At 36.2% G+C, this 14,809-nt stretch overlaps 1 protein-coding gene across 1 annotated transcript in view; it reads left to right on the top strand.

Moving 5' to 3' along the window:
- LOC149575061 (zinc knuckle (CCHC-type) family protein) overlaps positions 1–14,809 on the top strand; it is a 130,802-nt gene that overhangs the window by 102,969 nt on the left and 13,024 nt on the right. The window contains 1 exon segment of the mRNA XM_089814943.1: positions 13,876–14,077. Within this exon segment, the coding sequence (XP_089671069.1) occupies positions 13,876–14,077 (202 nt within the window).

Raw genomic sequence — 14,809 nt, 5'->3', positions numbered from 1 at the left:
GTCATGTGTATGCTAAGATTGTGAAAAGATCATACAAGTGACTCTAAGGTTCCTTTCCCGCTAGGTATTGACTATGGATACACTCAATGGTTGATATGATTTACTGGTAATCACAAGGGGCCTTACGTTTGCGTATTGAAGTTGATTTCAGACCATATTGGATGTGAGAGCTATTGAAAGATATTGCAATAGAATACTTTTTTCTGGTTTTCATAAAATATGTGAAAAGCAAAGGAAAAGGGTTTAGGAATTCTAGTCTACTCCTAAGGGTAATGACAACAACAAAGACAACTTTGAGGGACAAATTCCAAAATAACCAAGCTCTTCTTCCCCACGTTAAACTACAACTATGTGAAAACTAGTGCAATCTTCAAGGGGTTATGCAAATGATTTACATACCCCACAAAACACAATCAAGACAAACAATGCATGTTGAATCATAGAAGTTAAGTGCACATAAAAATGAGTTTCATGTTAAATTTGCACAATGACATACAAATAGTAAACCGTCAAAAGTATGAACCACAAAATTCATCAAAACATCATCACATTCTCTATTGAAATCAAAACTTTGTAGCCAAACAATCTAATCTAAATGAGGGAACAATGAAACCAAGCAAGCTTTAATATACATCAAATAACCACCAAATTTCAATGAAAATTCTCTCATCTCAATAGCTCTTAGTGACAATTTCTGAGTTCCACCACTTTACAAATGAGAAATGAGGCCTTTATAAGGTCCCCAATTACAATGAGTGACCTGGATTGAAACAAAATCTAAGGCCTAAATTGTGCCACCTCAACCTAATTAGGGTTAGGGCAAAAATAGAGAATATACAATTAATGCTTGGGTCTACATGGACCAATCAGGAGAAAACCACCTCCTTAGTGGGGTAATAAGTGCCCACTATTCTTGTTCATTCAATGGAAGAGTGGGGTGAAATGAATGACCATTATTATTAAATGCTCCTTTGCCAAGAATAACCTATCTATGATTTTGTTCCTTGAATGCAGTGAAGTTTGACTTGGAGATCCTTGAATAGCTGGTGGAGATGACTGAGTGCCATGTCAGCATGATGGATGCCACTTAAGCTCGAGCACTTTCTAATTGCATCATTTTGAAACCTAGATTCGACGCTGATTACTTCTATTTAAATGATCTTCTTTGATTGTTTTCTTCCTTCAATGCGTCTGCTTGGGAATTCACCTTCTTGAAATGGGTTGCACCCTCAGACTTTTGATCTTGGGTTTCCATTGGAAATTCAAGATGTTCTTGAACTTTGATCTTTGAAGTCTTGAACCTTGAATGTCTTGAACTGGATCACTTGAAAAGTAGAACTGGAATTCTTCGACTTGAATGTTTTCCTTGAATATCTTGACTGAGGACCCCCCCACCCCCTTGTCCTATCTCTCTCTCTCTCTCACACACACACACACACACACTCTCTCTCTTTTTGATTTTGGATTTGACGGGACTCTCTCTCTCTCTCTCTCTCTCTCTCTCTCTCTCTCTCTTCAAACTTCACACATTTCTCTTCTCATGCTGCAAGTTTACTTTTTCACGCTTTTTCTTTTATTTTCCCAGAATTCTCTTTTTGCTGTATCTTCACCAACACTTTTCAACCCATGGGCACACACTTGAAGATGATGAAATTTGAGATTTGGAGAGGAAATTCCCATACTTAGCCAAATCTTATCTATTCCTTGCAATTTCTTCCATGGAGGAAATTGTCTTTCAACACTTCACACATTTTTCTTCCATGAAGGCGAAATTTCCCAGCACTCGGCCCTTTCTTTGATGTTTTTCACACCTTTTTACTTATGGATATTTCAAGGTGTTTCTACTCAACCATTTTTTGATTGACTGCCTCACTTGCTTATTCTTCTAGATATGGAATTCGATACCCTTTTGTCTCTTTGTTAGGCTGAGCTCACTTTTTGCCAGAATAGACTCACTAAAACTAGACATTCTTAAAATATTAACTTATTCTGAAATCAAAATAAGACCAATCCTTGAGGAGGTGGAATTTACTAAAAATAGACACAAAAATAGTAAGTTGTTGCGAAGTTAAAATAAGGCCAATTTGGGAGGCTGTGAAATTTACTAAAAGTAGAATTAAAACACTGTTAAAATAGTAAGTTTTTGTGAACTTAAAATAAGGTCAATCTGGAGGTGGTGGAATTTACTAATAATAGACTCACTAAAAATAGACACATCTAAAGATAGTAAGTTGTTGCAAAGACAATAAGGCCAATCCGGAGGCCCTGAAATTTTCTAAAAATAGACACTGCTGAAAATAGTAAGTTGTTCCAAACTCAATAAGGTCAACTAGGAGGCAGTGAAATTTACTAAAAATAAACATTTTCAAAATAGCATGTCAAAATATTTAAATTTCACTAGCATTCTTTTTTGAAAGATCAATTCTCATTCACTCTTGAGCTAATTCACTGACAATCACACAATTCCCATTTATGAGCCAAGTGGGCAACACTTTTCTAAAACTGACCAATTTTACGAATTCTCATTTGAAACACAAGGAACCTTAGGGTAATGAGCCAAAAACTACAAAGAACGAAAGCCAAAAAGACAAACCAACAACAAAAAGAGGGGGTTCTCGTTGGGGATGGGGCGATGTGTGAAAAGGTCACAACATGTAGTACTAATTTGAATAGATGTTTCTGAACATTTCAAGGATCCAAATTGCAATCCTATAGTTTCTCAATGGTTTCATTACATGTAGTTACATATGTGTTTTTTGGGTACCTCTTTATGCGATCATTCATTTTTACTATATTCTTTACATTTATTAGTACAAGTCCATATACACAGAGTGTCTCATCTAGGATAGTCAGAGAAGATGCATCATCTATAGCTATAGGAGCCATTTTATAATAAGTATGATTATGTAGATCTGGCAATGGCTTAGATATTTTAATGTGTACAAGTTGAAAATTATGTATGAAAAACATGTTAATGATTTTATATATATATCTGTGCTTGTAGGAATGCTAAGTTTTTACATATTTAATTTGTATGCCTGCAACATGTGTCTAAAATTGTGTTTGTTTTTGGCTCCGCTCATGTGGGCCTTATACATGAGAAGTTTAGTTATGTTGTTTGACTGTCCACTTTATTGCGTTATCTTTGAGATGCTTGTGTTAACTGCTCACTTATTTTTATCTTAATTTGATGTAAGTGTTGAGAACATAATGTACTCATTAAGGCATGTCTTCTAAAATGAGTGTGTTGTTGTAGACATCGTTTCCCTATTTTTCTCTTTACTAATTTATTCTTAGTGTCCTCATAACATGTAACACACATGCATGAAATACTGTCATTTCTCATGTCTATTCATTATTATGTAGATCCCAATGCTTCTTCGAATGTTTTACAAGCATGTAATGACCCCTTCTTGGGACTGTCCTAGATTGTCCCAAACACCTTTTAAATATTAAGTCTGCTGACTTTCTTTGGATGCTGATCACCTCTCTCTTGGAGAAGTATTATTGCTCAATGGTTTGACCTTCTTTGATTGATATATTGAGGTATGGGTGAGTGATGATTGATAAGTCCCTTGCTTGGAGTGAATTTTTCTCTATACTTTTTTTGTTGTTGAAGGGTTACCACCTTTAATAAGGATTGAGTCACCACTTTTCCTTTTTGTCTTCGAGAATAATATATCAGTTCCCAAATTGAGCTTCCTCAGTTGTCCTCAAATGAAATATTCTCCCCTTTATATTCTCCAATGCGGGGGGAAGGGAGTCACACCTCTTCTTAATGGTCACAACCTTTCTCAGTTACCACCCTTCATAATTGCCACCCCTTTGAAAGAGTCACTTTCTAATCTCTTTCCCATTCCTTTCTCCTATTAATGCTTCCGAAATTCCTTTTGCTCCATTCTTTCGTCCTTCCTCCACATATCCCCTCCTAAATGAAGTTCTCTCCTCTCCCATTTATATCTCATGTTTGAGGGAGTCACAACTTCTCATTTTGCGGCTTTTGACCATTCACTAAACTGACTAAATTTTAATTATATTAAATTAAATTTTATTCTTTTATATTTAAATTTTCAATAATTATTATTTATTGATGAGTCCTATTTTACAAGGGTACATTTCAGTTTACTTGCCCTCAAGCAATCAGTAGCTAGCAAGGAGAAACTTTCAATATATTTAGAAGAGGATTAGAAGCATGAAACGCATCTATGACCTGCTTTATCATTCTCATTAGCCGGGAAGGGGCCTAACCTAACCTTATTTATTTGCCACTTAGAGCTAGAAAGAGGACCAAACCCACCTTTCTGCTCCCATGAGCTAGGAAGGGGGCCTAATCCCACCTTACTGTTTATAAGCCTCTTAGAGCCAAAAGGCTCTAAATCCACTTTGCTGCTCATAAGCCACTTAGAGCTAGAAAGAGGGTGTAACCCACCATTTTGCTACCATGAGCTCAGAAAGGGGACCTAACCCCACCTTACTGCTCAAAAGCCACTTATAAGAAGATGGCCAACCCACATTTCCAATGAGCCGAGAAAGGGGGCATAACTCCACCTTTCTGTTTATAAGCCACTTGGAGTCAGAAAGAGGGCCTAAACGTTCCTTTCTGCTCCCATAAGCCTAGAAGGGGGGCTTACCCTACCTTTCTGCTCCTAAGCCACTTAAAGTTAGAAAGAGGGTCTATTCCCTGCTTTCGGCTCCCATGAAAGTCCCCAATTTGTTGACTATTTGTTTTCTTATTGCACTATCGGTGGATGGAAGTTTCTTCTTTTCTCTTTCCAAGGCCTTTTGAGCCCTTCGGCTAAGTTGCATCAACCATCCTCTACCCTCTGTTTGGCAAGAATGGTGCTCTAATGCCAATGTTTAATGTCCCCTTTTTGGGATTGCTTTAAATCTGCCCAAGAACCATATAAATATCCAGTCTGCCACCTTTCTCTTCTTTGGATGCTGATTAGCGCTCTCTTGGATCAGTGTTGTTGTTCAATGCTCTATTCTTTCTTGATTGATTCATTGAGGTATGGATAATTGATGATTGGTGAGTCCTCTTCAATGCTTGGAATGAATTCTTATTTATATTTAATTGGTGGAAGGGTCACCACCTTTCATAAGTATTGAATCACCAATGAATTTTTGCCTTTGAGAATAATATATTACTCCCCAAATTAATCTCCCCTTGGTGTCCTCCTCAAATGAAGTCTTCTCCTCTTTATAGCCTCCAATGTGAGGTAGAGTCGCACCTCTTTGTAACAATCACTACCTTTCACAATTTTCACCATTCAAAAGGGTCACAACCCTTCATCATTGCAACTCTTTTAAAAGTGTGACTTTCCTATCTTCTTCCCATTCCTTTCTTCTTCCATTAATGCTTCCTCAACTCCTTTTGCTCCATTCTTTCTTCCTTCCTCCATATATCCCCTCCAAATGAAGTTCTCTTCTCTTCCTTTTATATCTCATGTTTGAGGGAGTCACAACTTTTCATTTCACACCTTTTAACTTTCATTTCACACTTTGACCTTTCATTAAACTTAATGAAGTTTTAAATAGATTAATTTTTTTAATATTTTAATTTATTATTTATTACTAAACAAGATGTCATTTCAAAGCTCTGCGGTAAAAGGATTTAATAATATGGTTACATAAGGGCAAAAGATCTAAACCCCTGAGGTGATTCTATCTAGATGTTGTGTTCATGAGGCACATATATCAAGTGAACCCACTACTTTGGTAATCATTTGCTCTTCTTTTTGGCAATTGCACATAGCATTCTCATAAATTTGTTTATGAATCTTTACATAGCTGATGAGAGCAATTTATGTCTCAGATTATGCCATATTTTAACCTTCATATAAGTCTTCATGTTCATTTTAATATTCCATTTTATCATTCTATATTGCATATGATCTAATATTTATGAGTAATATTTAATATAGTTATTAGTAGAGTATGTGAATAAACAAATGAAATTGTCTTTATCTAACATGTTGATAATATGTTATAGTTCTTCCTGTCACCTGCTAGGCATCTTCCTGTAGCTCTTTCATCAATATAAAACTCCAACTTTGAAATAAGATGCATTTGCTGCACCCTACGTAAATATGTGGAAAGGGCACTGAAGACTGGTGGAGGATACGATGCAATATGGAACCTTCTTGATATGTGCCACTGAATTATTCCATGAATCAGCAGTGAATGAAGACAGTATTATTTTGTTAGAATGATGGAACTAATTGCTTATTCCTGGCATGGGATATATTTCTGCTCTATGCCATATATATTCTACCTGTACCTGCAGCAAATTACATGGATACATGCTGAAAAACCTGTGGTTCTATGCATTCTGTTATAACCGTATTTCTTCAATTTTCTCCTTATTGGTTACGTGTCAAACTAAAACCACAACTTAATTAAATATGAGGACAGGAGTATTCTGTTGAAACGAAATGACTATTATCTACAAATAGTAGATTTCTATTATAAAGTTGTTATGTAAAAGCCAGTATAATGATGCGTATATATATAAGCAGCAAGAGATAGAATGTAGGTGGACAGTCTTATAAAAATGTAGAATATTGTAAAGGAGTTGAAAAGGAGGATGTTGGTATTATTTTATATGAATAAAAGGATGTTTTGCATAATTCTAACAGCATAGAAACAGTGTTTCTTCTATCCACCATGCAAGCCAGGAGTAAGGGCCCGCTCCATGGTGAAACACGGTGATGCATTTCATTAGTGTGTTATTCTATTTTGTATAAATGTATATTTCTTGTTTAGATTATTATCACAACATATTTTCATATTTGTATTAGTTAGTAAGTTTTTGATTAGTCATTCAATAATTAGAATATAATATAGAAATGATTTTATTATTGTTGAATTTATAGATTATTGTCATTATTATTTTTATTTTAGGAAGATAATTTTGTTTCTGATCTTTGTATCATCAGGAAGTGACAGTTCCTGTCGCTGCAATCGTTTTGATTTCTTGTAGATTTAGTTTTGAGTGTTTTAGTTGCATTCATAGTTGCTCATATCACAAGCTGGATCCCTTGATGGCATACTGCTCGGACACCTTTCGCAAGCTTACGCTCTCGGATTAACACGTATAAACCAGCCAAACTTCATCACAAAATTGTCAGTTGTTTATTATTATTTTACCTAGTGTTGGCCTATCAATAGCACTAATTTTTCTCCTATCTTTGATTGCCAGCATGTAAAGTCCTTTGAAAGCCTCTCTAGCATATAGATAATCAATGGTCATGTATACAGCTGCAGAAGGAGCAGAATCCCAACATCCTTAACCTTGGAATTATGTTAAAGATTAATTATACATAACATTTTATTATATTATTTTCCCCAACCCCTACTCAGATAAGGTTCATTGGGGGACTATTCTTCACAGGAGTTGTACATGAAAGTCCACTTGGTGCTTCTTAGCATATCTTCAATCACGGAATACAGCTACAAACTCAGTGAAATCACACTATCCATGACTGGATACTGTTTCAAACTCAAAGGTTAACTATGTGCAAGAAAATAGTTGGAAGAACAAGATAGAGAGGAAAGGTGATATGCAATTAGCCTACATAATTCATTGCTAATTCACTAATACAAATCTCATCTTATGATTAAAAAATCTTTGTTTATCTGTTTGCTGTTCATTTAGTATTGCTCAAGGAAACAGTAACTTTCCTGTTTTGAAACGAGTTGCCTTAGTGCTGTAATTATTGTAGTTTCTTGTATGCATAAAAAATGAAATAAGCAAGAACTGGAAACACACCAGCAAACAGGCTTCACAGAAGATATTTACCGAGGATAAATGCCATGTGGGAAAACCCCAAAAGAGTAAAATCTATCAGACTATCACTATAGCTTTTCTAGCAATTGTCCCTTGCAACTATTCAAAACATTACATGAAATAAGCAAGGACTGGAAATGCACATACTTCACAGAAGCTATTCACCCAAGAGAATTCCAGGGAGCGAAAAACTCAAAAACAGTAAGGTATAGAATTATGCCTTCTCTTGTGATTGTCTTTTGTAACCATTTAAGTCAACTTGTCTATTCAGGGTCCCTAAGGACACCCACAATGACAATAGTGCCTGATAGGTTGTGATACTTTGCAATGGGTCAATGAAACGATGCCTAGGTGTAGCAATACAAACTCTGCATTGATGAATTGAATATATGGTCAAGCTGCCAAAAGATATAAGAACACACCATTGCCTTGACTTATTTTGTTTCCAGTGGTGCAAAACTGTCACAACCATGGACTGTCAAAATCCCAAAGATTACAAATAGACTAGTACCAGCCCTTAACTCCACCCATTAGTGTAAAACTGCCATGATCTTCAAAGTAAAAACTTCTGTGACACGGGTGGAAAAAACTGGTGCAACTAGCACAACTCTATTGACAGTAACACAACCGCCACCTTGGTGGATAAACTTTGCAAATCATTTTTTGTTTCATAGCATTTTTTTTTTTTCTTGAGTTTTGGGGATACTTGGAGGATGAAAAATTAATTACATATTGATATAACAGTAAAGAAGCTGTTATTTATCGAATACCTAAACAATTGTAAAAGAAGCTGAAATTTCTACAATATTTTGCATTAGAGACAATGAATCTTAATGGCTTTACACCTTTCTTTAGTTGAAACTTGAAATCAAACTGTTGACCAAGACTTCTCTGTTACATTGTTAATCTTTGTAGGGTCATTTTCTACACTTCATTGTCTCAATGTCAGCCATGCTGTAAACAGTCTGAGCAAATTCTGGCACTGTTTCTGCAGTTTCTGTTTTCAAAAATAATAAAACTTTCTGCCAAGAAATTAGTGCCGCAATCTCCAACAGTATTTATCAAACTAATAAAAGTAAATACACCAACGTTAGCCAAATTATGAATGGGCCATTATACAATATTGGTTAGGAGCTTTGGCATGCTTGCAAGCTGTTAGAATCTGAAAAGATTAATAACCCAGAAAACTAGTGCAAAGAGTAAATATCTAAACTATGAATGCAAATGATACAAAATCAAAATAGCATCATAGAGTTAGTCTCCAAGAGAGTAATGCAAATGCTAGAAGCAAAATAGCATTAAGAGGACGCAAAAACAAGAGATACAAATACAAGTCAGGTAGCATGCTTATATAGGCTAGGAAGAGGGAGGAGGTGGCAACACCAACCAATGAGGAGCAACCATCTATCAGACTAAAGATAGCAAAGTATCTTCCCAAGATAGCTAATGGATGCTCACATGTAGGAAGGTGACACCTCACAACCATTCACCTAATAAGACATGCTTTATTAACCTAAGCGAGATTATTAAAAGTGTAGGAAAAACCTAGCAAAATAGGAAAAGTAAAAAACTACACTAACACCCCCCCATAAGCGAAGCTTAGGTGGATGCTAACCTAGCAAAGCTATGAAAGCAGGAAAATGGGTCCCGGCAACAAAGCCTGATCAGGTACCCAATACAAGAAAAAGAACTAGATGAAGGAAACTAAGCCTCCAATCTAGGAAATGTCCCAAAGAGAGGAACAAAAAAGAGCATGAAGCATCTCCGAAGCATGAAGCTACAAACACTGTTAGAAGAAACTGCTGGAACCCCCATTGAAATAGTGCATGACCAAGTAGAGAAGACAAAGTCTGAAGAGTTGATCAATCGAAGAGGTGACCTCCAAAGGTAGGAATGAATGAGTGTCTATATAGTAGATGAACCATCTCACCGAAATGCATAGGTGCCTAGCCACTGCATCCGCCTAGTACATATGAACAAAAACTGAATACGTAGATCACTCAACCGAACCAAAGAAGTAATAGAGCCAACAGGTGAACCCCCCCATAATGTTGAACAGGGAGAGGGGTGACAGGAACACTGAAAAGCAATGCCAAAAACATTTGCAAGAAGAAGAATCAGGAACACCAATAGTGCAATAGAAGTACAAGCACAGGATAAAGGGCGGTGTCACCGACACACTGCATAGGCTAATGTCGTGGAAGAAAAAATCACTTGACAAAGGTGGATGAGCACAAAATGGCAAAACATCATGACTCCCCATGGCACTTTATAACTGAGTGCGAGTACAAACAAACACAAGGTGTACAAGATCTTAGATATGCAAAAGCAGGCACTTTATCTCAGTGCGTTTATAGAAAAAGGAATGGAATGCAATAGAATAGAAGCATACAATGCTTAGAAGTCAGAAAGAAGAGTGAGCCAAAATAACAGAAGAAGAGATTCCAGGACCTGTAGAATCCAAGTAATCTGCCAGAGTGCGAAAGTGCAAAACTCGAAGGAGAAAGAACCTGGAGCAGAATCTGGATAAAAGACCTTTGCAACTGAATAACTCATAGAACCAGCTTTCCAACGATATCTGGCAAGCCCAGAAAAGAGTCTGAATGAGCGAGATATGGCTCCCGGAAGGCAAAATAGAACATTTGGCTTTGACTGCCAAAACAGGCAACCAAACTATAGCAAAAATCAAAAAAACCTGTACCATCATCTCCGTCTCAGAACCACCTTTCCGACGCATTTTTCGGATCGAAAAAATACGTCCGTATGCTCAAGTTACGAAAGAAAAATCGACAGGGCCTCCTCATGAAGAGCATATGCTAAAAGTGAAACTTGGGCACAATAATCAAGGAAACAAATAGCACCACTGCGATCTACTAAAAAAAATGCACTTTCAAAAAAAGAATCGCCTCGATACGAGGTCGTATGAGAAAGTTATGATCCTCCGAAGTTTCCAAAACGAGAACTGTGCACAATCATGGCTGAGAATTTGCAATTTTTGAAGAATTCATGCATGAAAATAAAAAAACAACTCCACTAGTGGATAGAGCACAAAAAAATAGCCAAGTTCATAACAAGAATCATCAAAATCGGAGTCCGTATGAGCAAGAACGAGACATTTGAAAACTACGTTCAAATCTACGACTGCCAACGAAGAGGGGTATGGCTGTAGCTTTGCATGCTCGATTCTGCAAAATATACAGCTTGCATGCAAAATTTAAAAGATACCCAGATGGTTTTTCGGGGCTGCGAACAAAACCCAGAAAGCGTTTTTCTTTTTGATGTACAGAAGATGCTGCTGTAGTGTAAATTGGACGCCTTTAACAGTAAAAAACGGCTCCAAAAATAAAAAAACGACCCCAGCAACCAAAATATGACATGCAAATGCTGGATCAGCTTCCTAAGTCCATCAATGGTATGCTAGAACCTGCAATACTGATTGAAAACTTCAAATATGCAAGTTGGTTGTTAGATTTGAGACTGAAACTCCAGAGAAAAACCGTTTTTGTCAAAACTTTTTTGATTCTCAGGATCATCTAAAGATGCAAGAGAAGAGCATACTTTGTTTTCAAAAAACTACAATAAAGTTTATTAGCCCCCCCTCGAATCTTTCAAATACGGAAACTAAAATCTACTCTTGCACATAGAAAAGCTCTGATACCATGTTAGAATTTGAAAAGATTAATAACCCAGAAAACTAGTGCAAAGAGTAAATATCTAAACTATGAATGCAAATGATACAAAATCAAAATAGCATCATAGAGTTAGTCCCCAAGAGAGTAATGCAAATGCTGGAAGCAAAATAGCATTAAGAGGAAGCAAAATAGCATTAAGAGGACGCAAAAACAAGAGATACAAATACAAGCCAGGTAGCATGCTTATATAGGCTAGGAAGAGGGAAGAGGTGGCAACTCCAACCAATGAGGAGCAACCATCTATCGAACTAAAGATATCAAAGTATCTTCTCAAGATAGCTAATGGATGCTCACATGTAGGAAGGTGACACCTCACAACCATTCACCTAATAAGACATGCTTTATTAACCTAAGCGAGATTATTAAAAGTGTAGGAAAAACCTAGCAAAATAGTAAAAATAAAAAACTACACTGACACAAGCAAGGGTTTTACTACAGATTAATACTTGAGAAATAGGTCCCCAATCAGTTGCGGTATCAATATAAATATGCCATTATGTTTAATTTCTAAATCATTTGACTTCAACTTTAGTAGCATTACTTGAAAATTGTGGAAATTGAGATTGTCCTGGCAAACAAAAACTAGAAATGGAATACAGTTACTTGAGAATTAATTTGGTGCACGGTCCAAACCAGTTTTTATTTTCTTGCCTTTTAATACTAGAGCCAAAATCAAAGCACCTTTGAGGCTACAGGGATTTTCATTGTGCATGCATCTTTTTTCACTTCTTTAAGTTCTTCTAATGTTTGAAGATTTTAGTTTTTATTGAATAATGTGCAGGAGACTTCCCCACTTCATTTGGTGATTCAAATTGAGCTTGGTTTAGTGTATTTAAAAGTTTTTAGGTTGGGTGGTCTTGGTGGGTTTCTCTTTTTTGTTCTAGGTTTTTATTTTTTATATTTGTCTCACTATATTTAGTTATAATAATTTATAATTTGCAGCGACAGATTTCTGGAACAGATTTTTTTTTCTCAGAGCAGGGGATGGCAATGGGAACAGCTATATAAAAAAATAGGGGAAATTTAAAATATTCAGAGAACTTTACGATATTCATATAAAAACATGGATAAAGCATGCTTATATGTATTATGGAACCTTAACAAGTAATGTTTGTGTTAAATAATTAAACGTTAGAGTTCAGTTGAGAGTGGAAAGCAAAAAAAATTTCAAAATTGAAACATTAATTTTATGGGATGGCCAAGGGAAAGGTTTCTCGAGGTTTCTGAGTTTCTGGGACATCCCAAAAACGGGGATGGGTCAAATTTTGCCAGAAACACGTCCCAGGGTAACACAGGACTTAATGGCTGCTGTCCACCAGCTGATCGAGAGATGCTGCATGTGCTTAGACTACCTTCAGGATGGCATGACATCCTGGATATGCATACGCAGCACTGTCCCATGGGTGGATCCCTATGAGAGATGGTGGGGCACAGGGACTAAGCACCCATCTCCAAGTTCAGTGTCACCCCTGCCCTCTCTTCTAGTCCCCTGCCTTCTGAGGAATGGGATACAAACTTTTAGGACATGTTCCCAAGGATCACTAATGTTTCTTTTTTGTTTCAGGAACCTTCTTTTAGTTGTATATATGGAGTATGGACCTTTAAATTCTGTGATAGCCGGCATGCTTGCTACACCAAGCAATAGCCTAGCAGATTAATCTAACCAACTACATCATCCTTCCATCAATATTGTAGCTATGGCTAACCTAGGTTTAACCTCACCTTAATATTTGACTTAAACACACAAATTACCTTTTGTTAATGTATTGAAAGGGCTTCATTACGTTACTTCAAATGCTTAATACTCATCAATTTTTTCCCACGTGTTTTCTTTTGAGTTTTTCAATAATTTAAAATTCAATGCATCTCATAATGTAGACTACATATCGTTCAAGCAAAACTATCAGATTTGATTAGTTATGCATCCTTATTTAATTAATACTCTTTTGTAAGCAATAGATTGGGAAGTACCATCTAGTGTTAAGATGGCACTAGACAGATTTACATGAAATGTTTTCTCATTCTATTACTCTATGCATAACAAAGAAGAATTTTTCCATTCTGTTAAGCTACATGATAGTGTGTCAACCTGTAAGTGCTTTTTATCTAAGTTCAAAATTTCTATCGATTAATATAGATTTGAGTTATTTGCTTGTGTAAATCTCGATATGTTTTCACTTTTCACACCAGGTACCAATTTAATTTGAAAAAGTTTGAAAGAAATTATCATAGTAGTAGAAAAAAGCTATTGTGCCTTTCGAAAACTGAGGCTGTTTCACTTATTGTTGCCATAATGATATATTATAGCATCTCAATTAATAGTTAGCTTTCTTTTTTCAAAGAAAAAATGTATACAATCTGAGATATTAGAATGCTTTAGTGATTTATCTGCAGGTTAGAAACAGGGTTACCTGCGCGAGTTAAGCCATTTGGCGTTGAGATCAGGAATGTAAGATGTGTACGGTGTGGGATTTATGGTCATCAGAGTGGTGATCGAGAATGTCTTTTGAGGGATATGATAATGCCCAATGAGGAGAGCAGGTTGAAGAGGGACGATCCCCTGACAACAATCATAGCGCACACAGCTTCTGTTGAGGTTAGTCTATGGGGGTTGTGTAATGGTCAATATTTCCTCCTATAGTGCAGGAGAGATGGTTGCACATAGTTAAGTCCTTAGTATTTATTTTTTATTTGGCTCTCTGGATAGATTGACAAACTTAATGAATTCCTTTTTTTTTTCCAATTTTCCTGCAAGATTTATCAAAATGCACACATGACTGGATTAACAAGTAGGGTTAACTAGTTCACTGGTATTGAGTCTATGCTTATTGACCATAAACTAAGGAGATTGCAAGACCTGTACATAGCTAGCCATGAAATTCGTTAATATGTTATCAAACAGCAGCCTGTGAGTTTTTAAGTAATTAACACAACATGATCACACATTTGTTCTTGTAAAGTTATATCAGATTTTAATGTTATTAAATTTATTCAAGATCTGTTTGCTTTCCTTCAGATATGCCTTGCATCTATCGATTTCCATACTAAGCAATATTGGACAGTTTTGAGTATAAATATTAATGAAGGGTGTGACGGTGGATGGTCATGTCTCCGAATGGAGACATGACCATTCACCTTCACATCTGTTTGGTGTATGATTATTATTCTTGTTTGGCATTAGTTAGACATCACAAAGTCTAAACTAATACTAACGACCATAATGAAATTGTTTCATTCGTAGCCTGATTATATAGATCGATATTATCTTAAACAAATAAGGATCAGAATACTGTTCGATCATTACTGAGATACGATCTCAGATGGAAGT

This window comes from Cupressus sempervirens, chromosome 2, assembly GCF_028749045.1.
Source record: "Cupressus sempervirens isolate cs-2001-9-10 chromosome 2, ASM2874904v1, whole genome shotgun sequence".
NCBI lineage: Eukaryota > Viridiplantae > Streptophyta > Pinopsida > Cupressales > Cupressaceae > Cupressus > Cupressus sempervirens.
This window is presented reverse-complemented; position numbering and strand designations above follow the sequence as displayed.